We start from the raw sequence: 24,245 nt of genomic DNA on the forward strand, positions 1-24,245 counted from the left end.
ACCATAACCACCAAAGCAGAATCTTCGGGCACTGGACCCCAGCACTGATGTTTCAGCACGATCCACAAGTGTTTTCAAGACACATGCAGGTTTGGCAATCTGGCTGGAGTAAAATCATAAAGCCCGGGACAGCTGCAGTCAGGGCATAATTTGGGGTGGTCATTTATAAGAAGTGTCATGAGCACCCGTGGTCTTGGTCCCTAAAGGACACTTTTTTCAGGTGGGACTAAGTTAGTCGTCACACCAAAAGATGGAGTGCAATAAAATCCCTCCACCACTCAGAATCAGCTGAGTGAAACACACGTTGGCAGACGAGAAGAAACCACCCAAACCAGAGGCAGAGGAAGGCTGCAGAGCGCACTGGGTGTGCTCCACTAGCCAGTCCTCCAACCTCCCTGTCCTTCTCCCAGAGCTAAGCCAAGAACCCCAGCACTTGTTCTAGGCCATTGCTATCCAAAAGAAATGTAGTAAAAGCATGCATAATTTCAAGGTTTTATTAGCTATGTTAAAGAGAGGAAAATGAAACATGGTAAATTAATTTAATAATATATTTTGTTTCAAGAATATACTCAAAATATCATTTCAACATATATATAATTTATGGGGTATAATCAATATAAATGTATTAATGAGGTATTTTGCATTCTTTTATTCTTACAGAATTTTGTCTTCAAAGTCCTGTGTAGGCACTTCCCTGGTGGCGCAGTGGTTAAGAATCCGCCTGCCAACGTAGGGGACACAGGTTCGAGCCCTGGTCTGGTAAGATCCCACATGCCATGGAGCAACTAAGCCCGTGAGCCACAACTACTGAGCCTGCGCTCTACAGCCCGTGAGCCACAACTACTGAGCCTGTGTGCCGCAACTACTGAAGCTCACGCGCCCAGAGCCCGTGCTCCACAACAAAGAGAAGCCACAGCAATGAGAAGCTCTCACACCACAATGAAGAGTAGCCCCCACTCACCGCAACTAGAGAAAGCCCGCGTGCAACAATGAAAACCCAATGCAGCCAAAAATCAAATCAAAAAAAAAAAAAATCCTGTGTGTACTTTATTTATACTTACAGCACATCTCAGTTCAGACTAGCCGGTAGCCTCATGTGGTTCGTGGCTCTTGTAGTGGACACCACAGATCTAGACAATCATTCTGGCCCTCAGCCCCACCCTCCACCTCCCCCAACATGCAACTGTTCTTGGTTTAATCTTTAATTTGGGATTCTTACTCAAAACCCACCCACAACACTTGGCTCTAGCCTCTTTCTACATTTAAATCCAATTTCAAAATTTTCCAATCTCAAATTTCCAAAATCGCTAACCTGTTTTGTTTTGGTTTTTGTCTGTTTTAGTACATGGGTTTTGTCTCCATTCACTCTCTTCTACCTCTGGTGAAAACTTCTAGCTCTTGTTTCTACAGAAATTCCACAAGGGATGGGAGGGATTTGGACATATGAGGGCAAAATTTTCCAACTTGCTTGTCGAGAAAAAGTTGTGCAATCGAAATACAACACTTCTTCTGTTCTTCAACTTCTTTTTTGGGTTTTAATTAATTTATTTTATTTTATTTATTTTCGGCTGCGTTTGGTCTTCGTTGCTGTGCACAGGCTTTCTCTAGTTGTGGCGAGCAGGGGCTACTCTTTGTTGCGGTGCCCAGTCTTCTCATTGCGGTGGCTTCTCTCGTTGCAGAGCACGGGCTCTAGGCGCACAGGCTTCAGTAGTTGTGGCCCATGGGCTCTAGAGCGCAGGCTGAGTAGTTGTGGCTCATGGGCTTAGTTGCTTCGCGGCGTGTGGGATTTTCCTGGACCCAAACCCGTGTCCCAGGGTTCGAACCCATGTCCCCTGCATTGGCAGGCAGATTCTTAACCACTGTACTACAAGGGAAGCCCTGTTCTTCAACTTCTAATGACACTTTTCTTCTCAAGTCAAAAGCAGAAACATGTATCATTCAATGTCATGTCATTCAGTTGATCCACACAAATCTCAATTACAGATTTAAAAAGTTATTGATCTGGGCTTCCCTGGTGGCGCAGTGGTTGAGACTCTGCCTGCCAATGCAGGGAACACGGGTTCGTGCCCCGGTCCGGGAAGATCCCACATGCTGCAGAGCAGCTGGGCCCGTGAGCCATGGCTGCTGAGCCTGCGTGTCCGGAGCCTGTGCTCCGCAACGGGAGAGGCCACAACAGTGAGAGGCCCGCGTACCGCAAAAAAAAAAAAAAAAAGTTATTGATCAGTCCCATAGAATTACTGACAGTTAATACAATCTGACTGTTTGGAATAAAATGGAAAGGTAGAATATTAAGGGCTTGTTGCCAGCGTATCCTGAATAATGATGACCCCCTCCCCCAATTCTGTATGGATCTATCTTGTTGATTGGACATGCCCAATGGACAAAAATTAAAAGCCAAATTATAAACGGCCTCCGAAATGCTGTTAACATAAACTGTATCAAAGTACAATTTAAAAAATATTAAAAACATAACCCTGTACAAATACACAGTGAAGACTAAAAGTTTACATAACTTATTAATAAGGGAATCAGACATTTGACAAAGCCAATTTAGAAGAGAATTTGAGTTAGGCAAAACCCTCTTAGATATAACAGCAAAAGCATAAGTAACAACAACCAAAAAACAGATAAATTGGATTTCATCAAAATTAAAAACTTTTGTGCCTCAAAGATCACCATCAAGAAAGTGAAATAACCCACAGAAAGGTAAAAAAAAAGTTCATAAATCTATATCTAGAATATATAAATATCATATGTAGAATGTATAAAGAACTATTATAACTCAATAATAAAAAGACAAATAACCCAATTAAAAACTGGACAAAGGATCTGAACAGACAGTTCTCCAAAGAAGATATAGAAATGGCTAATATATATATATAAAGATGCTCAACATCATTAGTCATCAGGGAAATGCAAATCAAAACCACAGTAAGATGCCATTTCACACCCACTTGTATGGCTATAATTAAAACAACAACAACAAAAAGACTGTCAAAAAGACAAGTGTTGAAGAGGATGTGGAGAAACTGGAGCCCTCACAGACTGCTGGTAGAAATGTAAAATGGTAAAACCACTTTGGTAAACAGTCTGGCAGTTCCTCAAAAAGTTAAATATAGAGGACTTCCCTGGTGGCACAGTGGTTGGGAATCCGCCTGCCAATGCAGGGGACAAGGGTTCGATTCCTGGTCCAGGAAGATCCCACATGCTTTGGAACAACTAAGCCCATGCGCCACAACTACTGAGTCCACGCGCCACAGCTAGCTCTAGTACCTAGAGCCCATGCTCTGCAACAAGAGAAGCCCCTGCTCGCTGCAACTGGAGAAAGCCCACGCACAGTAATGAAGACCCAATGCAGCCAAAAAAATAAAACAAAATAAAATAAATAGACATCCTTGTGCTAAAAAAAAAAAAAGTCAAATATAGAGTTAACATATATGAGCTGGCAATTCCACTCCTTGGTACATATGCAAGAGAAATCAAAACATACATTCAAACAAAAACTTGTACATGAATGTTCATAGCAGCATTATACGTAATAGCCAAAATATTCCATTACATGGAAATAACCCAAACGTCCATCAACAGATAAAGGGTAAAATAAAAGTGATGTATCTATAAAATGGCATACTACTGCAGAATAAAAAAGAAATAAATATTAATATATGTATGCTATGACACGATGAATCTTGAACACAGTTTACTAAGTAAAAGAAGCCAGTCACTAAAGATCACACATCATATGATTCCATTGATATAACATATCCAAAATAAGTAATTCTATAGAGATAAAAAGTAGGTCAATGGTTGTCTAAGGCCGGGGGACTGGGGTGAAATAGGGAACAGCTGCTAATGGATATGAGGTTTCTTTTTGGGGAGGTGTTCTAAATTTGATTGTGATGATAGCTGCATGGCTCTGTGAATATACTAAAAACCATTAAATTGTACACGTTAAACAGATGAATTGTATGCATTTAAATTATATCTCAAGCTGTTATTAAATATAAATTGAATATATATAAGAAACATATAAGTATATATGTGTCGATATATACAAACTAAATTTGAAAAACAAGTTTTCGTGGTTCATGAAAAAATAAAAAGGAATGAGCCTGGTGAATTAGATACAAATTTGCCCAATGTCTTGCAAGGCAATAAAACTAACATTTGAAATTTTATTTTCTACTTGAGAGAAAAGAAATAATCACACCTGTCAGATTTCTATACACAAAATTCTAAGTTGACAGAGTTGTAAAACACAGTAAGTGTGAATAATAAGTCAACCAAAGTTGTATTCCTCTAGGTTTGTTAGACAATGTTCTACATTACAGTGAATGCCACGGTCATGTTTTTTCTTATTCTCATGTCTGAGATAATTTTTCTTAACAAAGGTTTCTCATGAGCATACCACAACAATTTTGCATCTGTTTTGTTAGGCAGAAAATGGCGGGGTATTTCCTCTTAGCTAAACACATGGGAATGGATCACCTAAAAGAGAAGGAATCTCAGAACTAAAATCACAAGAAGTCATGTGAAACAAACCAAAAACCAAAGAGTTGACCGAGCAACTTTTAAAAGCTATTAGGATATTTTTTAAAACTACATGTAATTAATAACTATAACAATTATTAAGAGAAGAGAAAGCTAGTTGGAAAACTCTCACCTGATAATAAAGTTATTATACCTACTTTAAAAGAAGATATCTTTGCAAGATAGAAGCCAAGATGCTATAAAAGTTGTTCAGTTTACAAATCCAGTAAAAGATGTGAAGCAATAACGAGATCAATTGACATAGCTGACTGACAAACCTTTGACTGGTAAAGACAGATTCACAGAGCCAGCCAAATCATAGCTAAACTGTACAGCTGATGAGAAGAAAAAAAAAAAAAAAAGCCAACAGAATTGGAAACAGACTAAGGTAATCCAGTTTAAGAATCATCATTATACCAGAGGTCAAACAATTATGCAAGAAGACTAGAAACTTTACTCAGGAAAGGAATTAAAGACAATGTTCTGGATGCTTAAAAGAGTCAATTATAATGCAGCTATCTTAGAGGAATGTGAAAGGCCATTTACAGCAACTGTCACTGAAATGTCCCAGGGTATCTATGTATTTTAAGGATGAAACACAAAAACAGAAAGATACGTGTTTGTTTTTTTTTTTTTACAAGTGGGAGAATATAAAGATGTTAGGATATTCTGTTCTATCACTTTATATTGATTGAATTGCCTGAGAATAGTCATTCAGATGGATTCACAGACAGAAAGTCCTGGATGAAATGTATATCAGACCCCTCAGAAAAAATACGTAAAAACCTTGGAAGTGAAAGGTAGAACATAGTGAATGACCGGCCCAAGATCCTAATTCTGCCAGAGGTTCCACCAAAGAATTTTTTTTTGACCACCAGCAGGAATAAAAATGCAATCTGACCCCCCTGGCAGCTAAGATGATATAGACAGAAGGGCAGTGAGCCAGAGACCAAAGGCACCTTGTCCTGACACCAAGGGCAGTGGGGTAGGCACGTGTTTGCCGATGACAGAGATAAGAATGAAATGACTGGTTGGTGAGTTGAGAGCAATACGTTCTTGTTCTCATCCATCTGTTGCTTTGAGCAGCTTGGCGTTTGGAGACTGGTACGCTCGGGGAATGGGCTGCATCTAACTAAAAGACAAGAATGAATGCTCAAATTCAGCAGACAAGAAAGCTTGGAGGGAGACCAACCGAGGGCCAAGGGAAATGGAGCCAAAAGCAAGACCAGGATCTGGCAAAGCTGTTTTTTTTGCTTAAAGGCAGAAAATAGCTATTGAAGGAGCTGCAGAACCTGAAACAATTTCTCAATGAGCTAAAAATATCCAGACAAGGAGTCCTGGAGATGTTGAAAGCCAGTGAGAGAAACCTAAAAGGACAAGTAGATTGCAATATTAACAAAAAGCTGGCTACAGACGTCAAGCTTAATGAATGGACTAATTAAACAATATTTTGAAAAATATAAGACATAAACAACAATTTATAAGTCTCTAGACTATCACAAAGGGATAAGCCAACACTGGAGGCTGTATACCATATGGTTTCTGAAGCATATTCAAGATTTTTTAACACAAATAGATGTTGCAAGTAATGCAAACAACTGTGACATAACATTTATTAGAAAAATGGGTCAAACAAATTGGAAGTATCCTTTTTGAATGGAAAATAGTCTTTAGAAAGGCAGAAAACACTGAGAACAAAAAAGAAGAACATACAATGAAAAAAGAGTAGAAATTTATCGATTAAAACATATAAAGTAAATGAATGAAATAAAGCAAGCCTGGCTTTATAAAAACAAAATCCAACAATCTCCCATCCCTAAGAGATACAAGTAAGCTGAAATATAAATGTGCTGTTGGTCAAGGTTTCAGATTTATTATGTCTTTGCAAACACAGAAAAGGGAAGGTCACTATTACAAAAATGATATTAGATATTAAAAAGAACATAAAACTATGAAAATTTAAGAACAGTACACCTTAATGTATAAACACTATAGAATAATATATCCTGAAGAAACGTTATGAAAACTGTCAAATATAATTATATCTGAAAGTGTCAGAAGTACATCACAGCAGATTGGGTAAGGAATTAAAACCTTCTCAATGAACAAGATCCATTGGTCAATGTCACTTCTTTTTTTTTTTTTTAATAAATTTGTTTATTTATTTATTTTTGGCTGTGTTTGGTCTTCGTTGCTGCGTGTGGGTTTTCTCTAGTTGTGGCGAGCGGGGGCTACTTGTCCTTGCCGTGCGCAGGCTTCTCATTGTGGTGGCTTCTCTTGTTGTGGAGCACAGGCTCTAGGCGCGCGGGCTACAGTAGTTGTGGCTCACGGGCTCTAGAGCGCAGGCTCAGTAGTTGTGGCTCACGGGCTTAGGTGCTCCGCGGCATGTGGGATCTTCCCAGACCAGGGCTTGAACCCGTGTACCCTGCATTGGCAGGCGGATTCTTAACCACCGCGCCACCAGGGAAGTCCACTTCTTGATCCACTATCCTAAATCTCTTAAGGACAAATGGTAAGATATAATTGACTGTATCTTAGCAAAAATTGTTGTTCGTTTCTGTTCGCCACTTTCAACTTCCCTGCTGATTTTAACCTTACAAGTAGTTATAATGTCCAATCAACCTCTACACACCTCTCAGTGCATTGTCCTGTAACATTTGCCATATGAGCCACTCAAAAGCTATTTTTTTTTTTTTTTGGCTGCATTGAGTCTTCGTTGCTGCGCATGGGCTTTCTCTAGTTGCGGCAAGCGGGGGATACTCTTCGTTACAGTGCGTGGGCTTCTTGTTGCAGAGCACGGGCTCTAGGCACGCGGGCTCCAGCAGTTGTGGCACGAGGGCTCAGTAGTTGTGGCTCACGGGCTCTAGAGCGCAGCCTCAGTAGTTGTGGCGCACGGGCTTAGCTGCTCTGCGGCATGGGGGATCTTCCCGGATCAGGGCTCAAACCCGTGTCCCCTGCATTGGCAGGCAGATTCTTAACCACTGTGCCGCCAGGGAAGTCCCTCAATAGATATTTATTATTGATAAGTGCTAACAAAATGCTTGTTGAGCAAACAAATATATACCAATATGAGAACAATACCAATAATATTGACAAAACAGCACCATTTGTTGAAAAGAATTCCAAACATCTAAACAGTAGTTTCTTTTCTCCACATGCCCTGAATAGAACACCACCTTTCTTTCCTTAAAATGCAAAGACAACATATCGTTTAAGATTATTTAAAACAACCTGATAAATACCAAGTAAACTTAAAAAAATGTATTTCTACTGACCTTGTAAGAATGTAAGGTGAAAATGAAGCTGGATTATCCTGCTCTGAAAAGAGGGGCATAGATCCTCCCATTATCCACAGACGGAAGTACAGAACAACAATAACCTTCAGAGAAAAGAAGATTTGGTAAGAAAATCATTGATTGTCGGGAGTAAGCCCCACCTTTCTGGAGGATACTTTCAGATGCTTTACAAATATTTTGATCTACAAACACTTTTCCTAGTGAGCATTTCTGTAAAATCCTAACATTGAAGATGAGTAGGAAAGTAATTGGGTAGAGGGAAGAGTAAACAATGAAGGTGAGGATGGAAAGGCAAGCAAATCTTAATAACAGTCATCAGTTTCAAGCACTGTTATCCATTGTTATCCACTAAAGGCTTTCCATCCACCTGAGGCCTCCCAATTTGCCCAGAATCCCACAGCTAGTAAATTACAAGATCCAGGAGTTGCACCCATGTCATTGGTCTCCAATGCCCAGGTTATTAACCATCCCTCTCACAGAGCCCCATGAAAGTTAACTTAAACTATAATAGATGATACTTCTGTGTCCTGAATAAATACATTTGGAAGTGCTCCAACTCTCAAATGCTCTGGAGCAGACCACTCATGCAAGAGTTATTTCAACAACCCCAAGAAACATCTTTTGTGTCTACTCAGTGGAATTTTATCACTGAATGGTGCTATCCTGTTGCAAAGATGCATAAGGAAACCAGAGGCCAGAGACACTTCTGTGGCGATAAGTTCTGTTTATAGAAGAATGCACCCACACAGACCTTCTAGATGTCATTCTCATTTCAATAGGACCAATTATGTTGTTTCTGATAAAGTCAGAGGGAAATCTTTGCTTCAATAAAAGGTAAAGATTAATTTTGGGAGGTAGTTAAGCCTGGACTTTTTCCCATGAATATCACTGGCTTACTTCATGAATGCTTTTTATATAAGTGCAGCACTAGATAACCGATACAGCCAGGTTTGTGTTGCAGAGACAACACAGCATCAGCACCTTGAAAACGGCACGAAAAGTATTATAGTTAATACTGCTGGTGTCATTGAGTTCACATATCCCTAGAATGCTTCCATACATACATCCCAAGGCTTTGTAACATTTATAGCGTGTAAATTCTTTGATCTTAAGATCATATTGTTAGACGCTACTGCTGACTCAAACAATCTCGATCATGTCTCTGAGTCAAATTAAAGTGAAATATTTCTTATCAGATATTTCAAAAGCATATATGTACTTACATAACTTATGACCAAAATGGCCCTTTTTAAGAATGGCCTCATGGTAAGCAAGAAATTTCTATTGCGGCTTGCTGTCAGATACCTGAAACAGGAAAGAAAAAAACATCTTAAATAAGTGTCAGAGTCTACCACAAATAATGTTTTCCTTTCAAAAGAAGGCTGGAAAGGATCATAGCTAAGAGCATGGCTTCTGGAACCAGACCACGTGGGTTTCAATCCCCCAGCTCTGCTGCCTACTGTCTGCATGATCTTGGGCAAGTTTTCTAACATCTCTGCCCATCTTTCTCACTTATAAAAGAGTGGAAAATAATAGTATCTACTTCACAGGAAAGTTGTGAAGAATAAATGCGATAATATATGGAACACAACCTAACTGTAAACTAGTTAGTTATAAATATTACTATCCCATCTAATCCCAAATAACCCAGGTATTCTGGCAACTATATGATTACACTAGTCACAGGGATGATCTTAAACAAAATAAGATTTAATTTGCCTACTGAATGTAATTTGAGAGGGATGTCTTCTACCCACAAACTAGCTCACAAATGTCTTACCCCTAAAAAAAAAGGATGCTAAGATTTTATGAGCTTAAGTAATTTATCCAAGGTAACAAAGTTATTAAGCATTGGTGGTCAAACAGAGCTCACCCGTATGCAGTGGATAATTTCCTCATCTGCCTATGACCTTTGGAACCAGACTAGGTTACAAGAATATCACTTCTAGAGGGGCAGCAACTTGTGTGGACCCTGCATCTCCCACAGTTCACACACTTGTACTCATCCACATAGAAGACATGTGATTGGCTGGTTTTAATAAAGACGATGAAAGGGAAGCAAGAGGAGATTGTCAACAAACTTCAGGAAACCCTAAAGTCCTTTTCACCTACAGGCAAATTTCTGTACAAAGTGTAGGGAAAAAAGTCAAACTGAACCACATAATCCAGCAAACATTTCCCACCTCATCCTTGTTTCCCCTGCCTTTTTTCATTTTTTTCTTTTACTTTTTTTAGTCTAATTTTTCCTCAAAGGACTCCTCCCCCAGAAACTCTTAAAATCTGCATTTGAATGTGGTATCTTCACACAGCAAGGATGTTCTATAAGGAGAGAGATCCTTTTGAAGACCTGAGTGGGTTAGCAGCTCACAAAGAAATGTCTAACTTGACTGCTTACAAAATACATGTGGTTCCTGTTTTGTTACAGCTAAGTGCATCCAAGTGGCACCGTAAGGAGGAGACAGTGTCACTAAGGGGCAAGTCCCTTCCTTCTAGCTTCCCTTTTCTTCTTCCAAAAAACAGTACACAGAGCCACCTCTTAGCAAGCTCTGGACTGGATCCACCACCAAGCATTACATTTAAATTCTTTCTTCTCTCAGCTCTCAAAAGAGAGCTTGGCAAGGAGTAAGGCCAGGAATACTATCAGCTCTCAGGAGGCAGGTGCATCTTTTCTGTCCTGAAATGGGCTTGAGGGAGTTTACCGCTTCCTGAAACTGCACAGGAGATTTTGTGTATGTCTGCATCTGTGCATTTCTTTGAGGCAAAGTCCTTGACTTTGATCTCCAGTGTCAGCTAGGTCTGTGATTCCAAAAAGTTAAAGCACTGCTACGTGCATTTTCTCAGCTCCCCCTCTATCACCATCATTTTCAGGCCAACTCAACAAAGACCAACCCTGGACATTTCTGCTATTCCTTTATAGGATGTGGATAAGTGGCAGCAGGAAGGGAAAGGGAATGGCAGTGTGGGAAGGAAAAGGGTTGCAACATTTCTGAATGAAAAAGTCCTTCTTGGGTTGGTCTGCTTTTAGAAACTTCATTTCTCAGGTTCCCTCTGTTGCTTGTTTATTTTAACACACTGGAAAAATTAGAAGTGGTTTCCCTTATATAAAACAAACCACAGGGTTTCAGATGTTAAACTTAGGTAATTCATATTTTGTTTCACTGAAAGCTCACTGTGATGGTTATTTCAGAGACATTTATAAAGTGTCGCTTTGTTTGCAAATTCTTCCTCCTTGAGAAGTTCTATTTCCTCAAAAAGTTCAGTTAAAGGTGTCAGATAAGTTACTCTTTAAATGTAGCATCCCAAAGCAATGAAAGCCTAGAACGACACAGGGAGCAGTGGCTGAAAAAAATGACCTCCTTTCAAGATTTCAATTTCCAGTTGTTGACCAAATTTAAATGAGAAAATAAGCCAAAATGACATGGCCCCCCTTTTTTGGTAAGCACGAGGTCAGAGGCTGAGGTTACTAGCTCATACACGGAGCAGTCTAAGAGGTGAATTTTCTGCATCTTCTCCTCCTCCCCCTCCTACAATGAAATTGGACAGTAGAATTTTTTCCCCCTTAGTCCATGATGTCTGTGAATTAGAAACAACAAATAATAATAATAATAAAAATAGCAAATAATATGTATCAGATACAAACGTAAGTGATGTACTAATTTCTTTGTAATTTCAACAATTCCTTGAGGAAAAACATTATAATTCCTTTTTTTTTTTTTTTTGCCGTACGCAGGCCTCTCACTGTTGTGGCCCTTCCCGTTGCGGAGCACAGGCTCTGGACGCACAGGCTCAGCGGCCATGGCTCACGGGCCCAGCTGCTCCGCGGCATGTGGGATCTTCCCGGACCGGGGCACTAACCCGCGTCCCCTGCATCGGCAGGTGGACTCTCAACCACTGAGCCACCAGGGAAGCCTGTAATTCCTTTTTAATAGAGGAGGACACTGAAAAACTAGAAGTAATACTTAACCATATTATCAGATTATCTCAGCTACTCATTTCAATCACAAGTTAATATAGCTGAGCATGACTTAGAAACACAAGGATATGCAAATGCCACCACTGCTAATTTTCAACTTCAGTCAAATTCTCCATTGTTTTCCCTGCAAAGCCAGAGAACATGCCAACAACAAAACCAAACCACTGAGGAAAGCACTAGAATAGGAAGCAAGGGTCCAGGGTTCTATTCTTGTGCTTCAAACTAATTTGTTGCATAACTTGGTAGAAATCTACAGGAGCTTCATTTCCTTGCTATATCAATGACAGTTAGACTCAGTGGTTTCAGGGTCCCTCTCAGGTTCAAAATATTATGATCCTTGGATGTTCTCACCAACTGATGACATCAAAGATGACAAATAAAGAAAAACATAGAAAAACCTACTGACATTTAAAAAAAGGAATGCCCAGCAATTAGGGTGAAGCAAATACTAGTTGATCCCTCACTTTTAAGCAGACCCTTGAAATTTGCTGATGCACATGAAAAAAATATTTTAACATTAGCTTGGGGTATCGGCATTACCAAATTCTGCATTTTTAACGATTTCTGATTTTAGGCAAATAAAGTAAGATCAAGATTATCCAAAATGAATTTCCTAACCTGTGCACCTCACACCCCAAGTTTTCTGACCCCAAATTTTCTAACTACTAACACCCACCTCCTCAGTTGATCATGTTCAAATACTCAGAGCTAACTGGGACTTCTCACTGAGGTTACCCTCCATAGATACTCGGTCCTCAAATGCCATTGAGAGGTCTTAGGTGAGACCAGGACAACCTGCCACCCAAAGTTGTAAGCAGCTTTTTTCAGGAAAGAACTCTCTGCAGGAGGTCCCTTTTGTCTTGTCACTTTAGCAAAGCTATATTTTAACTAACTTCTGGCCCAAACCTTTCAAATCTTTTGATCACACAACACTTTTCCTAACCTGTTGGTTCTTTCCTTAGATCAAAGAAATAGAAATGAAGAATAAGTAACGAACAGATGACCAGATCTCTTCCCTAGCTTTCCCCTTCAGTAATCTCATAAACAAACTGTGTGAACAAGATAAGCATTTAAAAAAAGATCACAGGGGGCCCACAGGCCTGTGCACAGTGGGGGATGGCAATGACTCTGACCCCCTATTTCAATGATTAACTGAGATTACTTCCCCTTTTTCCCTTTAAAAACTTTCAGAGTCACGCAGAACATTCAGAGACGGTTTTGGGACACAAGTCCGCCTTTCCCCCAGATAACCAGCTTTCTGATAAAAGGAACTTTTCTGTCTCTACCAGCGCTTGTCTCTCGTATCCGAGATCTGAATTCGGTAACAAAGTCACCAACCCCATAATCTTTTTTCTTTTTTTTTTAATTTATTTATTTTTATTTTTGGCTGCGTTGGGTCTTTGTTGCTGCGCGCGGGCTTTTCTCTAGTTGCTGCGAGCAGGGGCTACTCTTCATTGCGGTGCGCGGGCTTCTCATGGGGTGGCTTCTCTTGTTGCAGAGCACGGGCTCTAGGCACTCAGGCTTCAGTAGTTGTGGCTCGCGGGCTCTAGAGTACAGGCTCAGTAGCTGTGGCGCACGGGCTGTTTCTCTGCCACATGTGGGATCTTCCCAGACCAGGGCTAGAACCTGTGTCCCCTGCATTGGCAGGAGGATTCTTAACCACTGCACCACCAGGGAAGCCTCCAACCCCATAATCTTGAGGGTTAAATGAATGCTTATTATTTTAAGTCACTGAACTTTAACACAGAATTATTGTGTTAATAGCTAATTGATACATACAGCAAGATGATCAATAAATGTTTAGGGACCCTAACAGAATTTTAAAAAGATTTATCTGCCCCCACTCACCCTCTTTTCTTTATCTGTGTTTTCCTTACCCTCCAGTGCTAGACTGGGTACAAAATACGAACTCACTGCTTGGGGTTTGGACAGTGAGCTGAAGGATTCCTGGTGGATTAAATGAGAATACTATATTAGACTATCCAGCCCTTCTCAGAAACCTGATAATTTTTGCCTTAATAACAGCTCCAGTGGCAAATATCTCAGCTACAAGTTATTACTATTTAGTAATACACTAATAAACTGGGACTTCCCTGGTGGTCCAGTGGGTAAGACTCCGTGCTCCCAATGCAGGGGACCCAGGGTTCAATCCCTGGTTGGGGAACTATATTCCACATGCATGCCGCAACTAAGAGTCAACATGCCGCAACAAAGATTCCACATGCTGCAACTAAGACCTGTCGCAGCCAAAATAAATAATTTTTAAAAAATCAATATACTAATAAATTATAGAAAGCTATATACAAAATTCCTTCTAGAACACCTGTCATACTGATTTAATTTCTCCTGCTCTTTCAAGGTAGTAAAGAAAATTAACAAAGAGTCACATACTATGACCAAAAAAAGAAAGAAAGAAAAATAATTTGAATTCAGGGCTTTTTAGAGTAGGAGTTTAGAAATCCTGCTTCTCTTTGAAACAGAGAGAGAAAAGGTCTCTCAGTTGACCAAAGTAGCAAAGACATAGCTCACATTAGAAAAGATGAAAAGATTAACAAAAACAACAAAAGAAATTTAAGTGTCTTCGGTTTCTCTCTTTGATTGCACTCTCCTTGAACCCATAAAGTGCCTCACCTAAATTGCAATAACCAGTGGCATTCTATAGAGGAGCAGAACTACTTTTGATGTCTTCTTTGATATTCAAATGCAGATTCCAAAGGGAAGGAGCTGTTTTAAGATAAAATGAATTTCTAAGTTCAATCTACTCAGAAACCCAAAGTGACTTTCAGTACCCCATTCTGTGGCTCTGGTAACATTTCTTCTTGAAAATTTAAACTCAGCTCAGCAGGTTACTTGCAAAGAAATATTTAGATTATCACACATAGAATAGTGGAAATAAAGACAGAGAAGGCAAAGGGGGATATGATTTCAGTTCTTTTAACCATTCTGAAAATCAGAGTTAGAAATGGAAGGGATCGAAACAGCTCAGGTAGTTTTACAGGTGAAAAGAAAAAGAGCCCCAAAGTGTTATTTGACTTGCAAAAGGTCACGTTCCTTTAGTGTCAAAGGTCAATGAGTTCAGGCTTCATTAATTTAGTCAGAGGGGCTAATTTATATTCCTGCTGCAATGAATTTAGTCGGAGGCACCAATTCTTATTCTTTCTATATGTAAACCAAAAATTCAGTTTTGGTGATTATCACTCTTCCTTGTCATTAAAGTAGCAGGCTAGTTTCAATTCATTAATAATAGGGGATACTTAATGCATTTAATATATGTCAGTCCCTGTGCTAAGTGCTTTACTTTTTAAATCTCATTTAGTTCTCATACCAGCGCTGTGAGTCCATACTTGTCCCCACCTTGTTAATGAGGCTGAAGGAGGTACTCACTCGGGATCTCGAAGCTGGCAAGTGGCAGAGGTGAGACCCAAACCCAAATCCACAGTGCCCGCTACTCGATGCAGCATAAAAGTAAAACGGAGTTGCTTTATTCAGCACACTTTCAACACGGATTATTTATTAAATGGCATTTCTGCTTGGTAACAACACAGTGACTTCTACTTAATTAAAAATGATAAAGTTCATCTTTATCGGTTAGTACCGATCTACAATAAAACCTATAATAAAAATTTTTCAAAGCAATGAATGGGCTGAGGCAGTGCACAATCCTTGAGGCGTCTTTTAAGAGGTATCCATTTAAACGTTAATGTATGTAGTGATTGCTGCAGGTCAAAATGCAAACTCCATGTACAGTGGGTTGATTCAGAAATTCTAAATGAGAAGAGATGGCTACAAGGAGAAGGTGAACAGGATTAGGAGGGTGTGACTGCACCGTGATGTGATCAGCCAGCCCCACAGGGAGGAGTTGCAAGCAGAAATGGAGAGGGAGATAAGGATGCCCCAAGAGAGGGACAATGAAGCTGACACCTGAGGAAGAGGAGGGGTGAATTGGGTGAGGAGAAAACGTGAAAAACACATATACGGGGCCTAGGATTGAGAGTTGGGAAGCAGGATGAGGAAGTGAGAGACGGTCATCTAGCTGCAGGATTTAACAGTGGCAGAAGGCTGAGCGGGGAGGCTGGAGAGGCAGGCTGGGGCCACGTTACCATGGTGCTTCACATCCCACTGTGGAGTCTGGGCTTTGTTCTGACGGTAGTGAGCAGTCAGTGAAGGGCTTGAGGCAGAGATGACCCAATCTGATTTCCAGAAGTGGGGCATCGGCACTGTATGACACTGGTACCGTGTCCACACTGAGGTTCATAACAGAGAGCAAAGGGCCCAAAAGTCCAAAGGGGAACATGGTGGACAGAACTTATTCTGGAATTTCCTGAGATATCAGATTTAGAAACAGATGTGAGGTTCTAGTCCAAGTAGGTGGAGAGACCTTTTCATAAGGATAAATAAGAAAAGCTTGTGCTGTTACATCTATTTAGCAGTATGATTTGGGTGTTAAGTTTCTTCTTAACATACTTTAATTTTATGTTAATTGGTCATTAATTTAGTGCATGTATAAAATCTTTATACTAACCAGAATATTTAATTTGCCATAATAGGAACGTATCACAAGAAGATGCATATTACGTATTTGTCTGGCATTTTCTATGTCAAAGGGCTTTTCAATCCAGTCTAACATTTAATCCTCCAAAGATCCACATGAGGTTGCCAGACAGACAGCACTGGCCTCATCTTGCAGATCCAGACCTGGTGAGCAGTGAATCCAAACCAGAATTGACTTTTCTGATGCCCGACTGCATGCCTTTTCACTGTCTCGTCTCCAACGATGCTGAAAGACAGCACTTGCTATGGGTTTTCCCTTATGCCCATCAGTCCAAACTTGTACACCAGAGTCTCTAAGAAACCCATGGAAATGAAATCACTGCTACTTGCAATACATATTTGTGCAGATACACAAGTAAACTTTTGCACTAAGAAAGAGATTAAAAACAGACAAACTATCATCACACCTTCTGATTTTATCCCCTTTATTGGGATAAGTGGGCTGAGAAATTCAAGTACAACTAAGCCAGTGAAAAAGAGTATTTGATATTGGATTGTCCTGGTAAACTGAAGAAACACACATTCTGTTAACAATAATAGTAGTGAAAGTTTTTTGTGCCCCTGGCACAGTTCTTATGTGTATAATCCTTAGCACATTCCTATAAGATGTACACTCTTAGTATCTTCCTCTTACAAGGAGAAAACCGAGGCATTAATGGTCAAGTGACTTGTCCCAAGGTCCCACAGGTAGTAAGCCAGAAGAGTCAGAATATAAAACCACCCTGTGCTCTTAACCATCAATGCTCTGCTATCTTTCAATCACTGCCAACTGAATATGTTTTCACCTTCCAGGAAGATGATTAAACTTCAAATACTACTCTCAGAAGTACAAACGTACCAATAACATGTTTTAAAGGATGTTAATTCAGGATACCAGAAGATACCTGATCAATTCAGGAAATTAACAAAAAGGCCGCTACAACTACATCTCTGTGAAAAACAACAAGCTATTCCAACAACAATGTTTAATTTTTTTATTATGTAAGTTTCAGGTTACTGCATTATAGTTCAACGTCTGTATACACTACAGAGTAATCGCCACCCCAAGTCTAGTTATCATCCATCACCATACAGTTGACCCCTATCACCCATTTCCCCCACACTCCAACTCCTCCTCCTCTGCTAACTATTCATCTGTTCTCTGTATCTATAAGTTTTTGTTTTTTTGTTTGTTCGTTTTTTTTTTTTTTTAAATTCCACATATGAGTGAAATCATACATTACTTATCTTTCTCTGTCTGATTGATTTCACTTAGCAAAATACCCTCAAGGTCCAAATGGCAGGATTTTATTCTTTTTAATGACTGAGGAGTACTTGATGGATGCTTAGGCCGTTTCCGTATTTTGGCTATTGTAAATAATACTGCAATGAACAGAGGGGTGCCGAAATCTTTTTGAATTAATGTTTTTGTGATATTCAGATAAATATCCAGAAGTGGAATGGGTGGTTCATATAGTATTAATAGTTCTACTTAATTATTTTGAGGAATCTCCATACTGTTTTGTACAGGGGCTGCACCAATTTACAGACCCACCAGTAGTGTACAGCAGTTCCCTTTTTTCCACATCCTCTACATTTGTTATATCTTGTCTTTTTGATATGTCATTCTAACAGGTGTGAGGTGATATCCCATTGTGGTTTTGATTCACATTTCCCTGATAATTAGTGATGTTGAACATTTTTCCATGTGCCTCTTGGTCATCTGTAGTCTTCTTGAGCAAAATGTCAATTCAGATCCTCTGTCTAATTTTTAATTGGGTCGGTTGTTTTCTTGTTGTGTTTTATGAGTTCTTAATATATCTTGGGTATTAACTCCTTATTGGATATATAATTTGCAAATATCTTCTCCCATTCAGTAGGTTGCCTATTTGTTTTTATGATAGTTTCTTTTACTGTGCAAAAGCTTTTCATTTGATGTAGTCTTGTTTGTTTTTTATTTTATTTTTTATCTTGCCTTTGGAATCATATCATAAAACATATCATAATCATAAAAACATTGCTAAGATCAAAGTCAATGTAGTTACTGCCTACATTTTCTTCTGGGAATTTTATGGTTTCAGGTCTTATATTCAAGTCTTTAATCCACTTTGACTTAATTTCTGTGCATGGTGTAAGATAATGGTCTGATCTGATTCTTTTGCATCAATTTTCCCAACACCATTTATTGAAGAGACTGTCCTTTCTTCATTGTATGTTCTTTGCTCCCTATTGTATAGTAATTGTCCATAGATGAGTGGGTTTATTCCTTGACTCTCAGTTCTGTTCCATTGATCTATGTGTCTGTATTTGTGCCAGTACCATACTGCTTTGATTACAATAGCTTTGTAGTGTAGCTTGAAATCAGGATGTGTGACACCTCCAGCTTCATTCTTCTTTCTCAAGATTATTTTGGCTGACAGAGGTCTTTTGTGTTTCCATACAAATTTTAGAATTAGTTTTTCTAGTTCTGTGAAATATGCCATTGAAATGTTGTCAGGGATTGCACCAAATCTGTAGATTGCTTTGGGTAGTACAGACACTTTAACAATATTAATTCTTCCAATCCCTGAACATGAACTATCTTTCCATTTTTTGTATCTTCTTCAATTTCCTTCATCAGTATTTTACAGTTTTCAGTGTACAGGTCTTGTATCTCCTTGGTTAAATTTATTCCTAAGTATTTAATTCTTTTTGATGCAATTGTAAATAGAATTGTTTTCTTAATTTCTCTTTCTCATATTTCATTATTAGTATATAAAAAGACCACAGATTTCTGTACATTGATTTTGAATCCTGTAACTTTACTGAATTCATTTATTAGTTCTAACAGTTTTTTTGGTGTAGTCTAGGATTTTCTATATATAGTACCATATCATCTGCAAATAGTGACAGATTTACTTCTTCCTTTCCAGATTGGATGCCTTTTATTTCTTTTTCCTTATATAACTGCTGTGGCTAGGACTTCCAATACTATGCTGAATAAAGCAGCGAGAGTGGACATCCTTGTTTTGTTCCTGACCTTAGAGGAAACACTCAGCTTTTCACTGTTGAGTATGATGCTAGCTGTGGATTTGTCATATACGGTCTTTATTATGTTGAAGAACATTCCCTCTATACCCACGTTGTTGAAAAATTTTATCATAAATGGATATTGAATTTTGCCAAATGTTTTTTCTTCAACTAATGAGACAATCATATGATTTTTATCCTTCATTTTGTTAATGTAGTGTATAATGTTGACTGGTTTGCAGGTGTTGAACGATCCTTGCTTCCTTAGAATAAATCCCACTTTATCATGGTTTATGATCCGTTTAATATAGTGTTGGATTTGGTTTGTTAATATTTTGTTGAGGAGTTTTCCATCTATGTTCATCAAGGATATTGGCCTGTAATTTTCTTTTTTTTGTGATGTCATTGTCTGTTTTTGGAATCAGGATAATGCTGCCTCTGTAAAATGCATTTGGAAGGTTTTCCACCTTTTCAATTTTTTGGAAGAATTTGAGAATAGGTATTAAATTTTCTTTAAATGTATTATACAATTTTCCAGTGAAGCTGTCTGGTCCTGGGCTTATGTTTGTTAGAAGCTTTTTGATTACTGTTTCAATCTCCTTGTTAGGTAATGGATCTATTCAGATTTTCTATTTCTTCATGATTCAGTCTAAGAAGACTGTAGTTTCTAGAAATTTATACATTTTTTTTCTACTTTGCCCTATTTGTTTGTGTATAATTGTTTATAGCAGTCTCTTATGACCCTTTGCATTTCTGTGATATCAGTTGTAACTTCTCTTTCATTTCTGATTTTATTTATTTGAGCCCTCTCTCTTTTTCTTGGTTAGTCTAGTTAATGGCTTGTTGATTTGGTTTATCTTTTCAAAAAATCTTTGTTTTGTTGATCTTTTCTATTTTTTTAAGTCACTATTTCATTTATTTCCACTCTGATCTTTATTATTTCATTTCTTATATTAATTTTGGGCTTCATTTGTTCTTCTTTTTCTAGCTCCCTTAGGTGTAAAGTTAGACTGTTTGCTTGGCATTTTTCTTGTTTCTTGAGGTAGGCCTGTATTGCTATGAACTGTCCTCTCGGAACCACTTTTGCTACAACCCATAGATTTTGATATGTTGAATTTCTGTTTTCATTTGTCTCTAGGTTTCTTATTTCTGCTTTGATTTCCTTGATGACCTGTTGGTTATTCAGTAGCATGTTGTTTAATCTCTACATTTGTATTTTTTTCCGTTTTTTTCTTGTGATTGATTTCTAATTTCATACCATTGTGGTTGGAGAAGATGCTTGATATGATCTCAATCTTCTTGAATTTATTTAGACATGTTTTGTTACCTAACATGTAATCTCTCTTAGAGAATCTTCCATATGCACTTGATAAGAATCTACTCTGCTGCTTTTGGATGGAATATTCTCTCTATATACCTAATTAAGTCAGTGTGGTTTAATGTATCATTTCATTTGATGTTTATTGATTTTCTGTCTGGATGATCTATCCATTAATATAAGTGGAGTGTTAAAGTCCCCTACTACTATTGTATTGCTTTCAATTTCTCCCTTGAGTCTGTTAATATTAGCTTTATATATCACGGTGCCCTTCTGTTGGGTGCATATACATTTATAAACGTTATACCTTCCCATTCAAGGGAGGTCCCCTATGTAGGCTATGTGTCCTCTAGTTGAGATGGGGCCATGGCTGCTGCTGTGGTATGCTGGTGGGTGGGGCTGGCCTCCAAAACAGTTGCAGGGCCTGGCAGGCTATGAGGCTCGGCTGAGGGTGCAGGGGCATGTGGGGCTCTCAGAAAGACATGTGTACTGGTGCTAACAGGTTAGATGGAGATTTCCAAAATGCCACCTGCCAGTGCCAGAATTAGCAAGGTAGCCTGAGGTCATAAAAATGATCCCCACCATTGTCTCAGTTCCTGGGGAGCATCCCTCTCCAGCAGATGCTTCAAGACTAGTAAGTGGGTCCCCTTCGCCAATGCTCCATGCATTTTTTTAATATAGTGTTTTCATACTGGTTTTTGGTTAGAGTGAGTCTACATGTAAGCCCTTTAAAAGCAGGTTTCCATCCCCTGTAGCTCTATGGCTTTCCTGGGTGTCTTCCCCGTTGGCTTTCAAAGCCAGGTGTTTTGGGACCTCATCTCTCCTGTGCAGAATTACAGGATTGAGGCGCCTGATGTGGAGCTTGGATCCTTCTCTCCTCAGGGAAAGGATCCATACCTTTATGCTCCTTTGGACTGTGCATTGCTGCAGCTGGGGTGTGGCTTGTTCTTTGACAAGATTGTATCTCTGTTTCTCCTACCCATCTCAATGCTGTCTTTCCACCCTTTATTGTAGAGACTCTGTTCATCAAGTTTTCTGGTCCTTTTCAGAGGGAATTATTCCACATGTAGCTATAGATTTGTTGTGTCCATGAGAGGAGGTGAGTCCAGGATCTTCCAATGCTGCTATCTTAAACCCTCTCCCCAGCAATATTCAATTTAACAAGCAAAATATTAAATATTAGAAGCAATATATGAAAGGATTAAATGCATACATTTAACATTTACATAACAGCTAACATTTATTAGGTGCATAACATAGGCCAGAAATTGTTCTAAGCACATGCATTAACTCTTTAAACACGCACACACCACCACCAACAACAAATAACAACTATGAAGCAGGTGTTATAGCTATTCTCATTTTATAGATGGGGAAACTGAGGCATAAAGAAGTGAATGAACTTTCCTGAAATCATAAAGCCAGTAATTAGAAGAACTGGGGCTTGAACCTATGCACCTGGTTCCCTAGCCCACGTCTCAACGCTACACCAACCTTTCTGTACTTTCTTAACAGCCCCAAGGAGCAGTTCACTTGATAAAGGACTAAAGGAGTTCAGAGAAGCAAGAAATCAACATGGGCTGGAAAAGGAAGGGAGGATGTAGGGAATAGGCGAGACTCGACCTGGGCCTAGAGGGACAAAAGATGGGAGAGCAGGGGAAGCCAGAAGGGGCTAAGAGCAGGGGTGCCCATATTGCTGCACAGGGACTGGAGTAAGCACAGCCTGCCCTGGGCAATGAGGGCTCCCTGCAAACACAGCAAAGGAGCCACTACACCTGTACTTGCTGCACTCCTCAGTGTTTCACAGTCAAGTGTCTGAAATCTGAATGCAGAAAAGTTAAATTGAAACTATAAAACCCTGATGGCTTGAACAGCAGTAGAATATACCTAAATATGATTGATGTTGATTCCACCTGCCTTTTGCTTAGCCACATGTGGGCAAAGCCATCTCAACCAGGCAGCTACCTTTCCCCTAAGCTTCCTCACCTGGTGTCACCCTTGTCATTAGGGCTCTTTAAGTACCTGGAGCAGGACCGCCTCTCCCCACAGTCCCAACTCTGACCTGCTCCCTAGGTACCCAGGACATAGACTGGGCCACCACTGCTAATGGGAGAGGCCATCTTGCGTTACAGGTCAGCATCCTTTCTTGGTCTCTCCTCCACTGTTGCATCTATGTAGAACAGAGGCCAGGTTGGCCCAGCTAGGTCTCTCTCTATCCCACTTTCATGCTTGTAACTGGGAGAGGAACTTAGGCTGGGGTCTGTGCTACAGATCCAGGCAGCTTAGATTTAGGGCAGGGAGAGGAGAAAGTCTCACTTAAACCTTTACAAAGTCACTTTCTCCAATCCAGCTTTCAATCTAAAGCCTTGCACAGCCTACTCACCACCCCCACCCCCCGCTGCTGCATCCTCACGCACACTGTAGCAACTCGTAACAACAGACAGTAAATCCAGAAGCTCCCAAGCACACATGGTTCCATTCATTGAGTTCATGTAGAGGCCAAGGAGGACATTTGGCAGACTGGGCTTCCTGCAGACCATGGCTACTCCTGAAATAAATAACCTCCCTGCAGCATTGCCCTTGCTGTGGTCAAAGGCCTGCAGCAGAGTAAGTGGCCTAAGGAAACCCAGTACCATTCACAGGGACATAAGCAGTGGTGACACAGGAGAAGAGAAACAAACATCCAGAGACATCCCATTTCGCTGGCTCCAACCCCTAAAGCCCTTTATATTTAAGGCAAGGAGGACTGACTGTCGGAGCTGCAAGGACCAGAAAGTGGGGGGTCAGTCATTCCTGTGTGATTTTGGCAAACATTTTTAAAATTCACTTTTCCTACAAGAATCCTACTTTGGGGGATTCAAGTTTTATTTTCCTTGGAACTCCATTTTTTACATTGAGGGTAATGTATGTTATGACATTTACTAAAAATTCAAAACTTTTAATACTTCAACTCTGGGCAATCTGGTTTTGTTTTTAAATTCCAAAGCTCATGCACACTGAAAGCTCCTGAGGAGACAGCTATAACTAAGATTTCACAGTAAAAACAAGAATCACAGCGGTTCTTAGCACAGAGTACACATAACATAGAAACAACCATTAGTCATATAAATTGTCAGTTTTAATGTTTGCATATAATGTCTATTGTTATTGCATAAGTTAGGAATCCATAATAATTGTCTACATTTTTTTCAAATGCATATTTCTTTGGGTTACATAATTTTTAAAACTTTCTTCTAATTTCCTTCTAGACCTAAGGGTTACATTTTAAACATACTATAAAAAGCCTAAGTAGAAAAGTTGCCAAAGGAACTAGAACTTCCAGTCCCTGTAATATTATTCATATATATATTCACATGTTTAATTATATTTATTTATATTTTGCTTATATGTTCCAAACTAAACATTTAGAAAATACTGTTACAATATCACAGTTTTCTAAGTTTTAATTATCTCTGTATATGATGCCTTGTTTGCCAGGTGAAATCTCTATGGGTCCCTCATCCTAAGCTCTCAAATTATGCCTCCCTTGATATACAGTGGATGCTGGACATGGTGAACCTGGGAGACGAGGCAAGCCCGTTAATCTCCC

At 39.4% G+C, this 24,245-nt stretch overlaps 1 protein-coding gene across 1 annotated transcript in view; it reads right to left on the reverse strand.

The window, feature by feature from the left end:
- TMTC1 (transmembrane O-mannosyltransferase targeting cadherins 1) overlaps positions 1–24,245 on the reverse strand; it is a 257,619-nt gene that overhangs the window by 128,453 nt on the left and 104,921 nt on the right. The window contains exons 6-7 of the mRNA XM_060024531.1: positions 9,050–9,131; positions 7,806–7,909 (exon numbers count right to left, since the gene is read on the reverse strand). Of these exons, the coding sequence (XP_059880514.1) occupies positions 7,806–7,909; positions 9,050–9,131 (186 nt within the window). The remainder of the gene's footprint in view (positions 1–7,805; positions 7,910–9,049; positions 9,132–24,245) is intronic.

The sequence above is a fragment of the Delphinus delphis genome, chromosome 11 (assembly GCF_949987515.2).
Source record: "Delphinus delphis chromosome 11, mDelDel1.2, whole genome shotgun sequence".
Taxonomy (NCBI): Eukaryota; Metazoa; Chordata; class Mammalia; order Artiodactyla; family Delphinidae; genus Delphinus; species Delphinus delphis.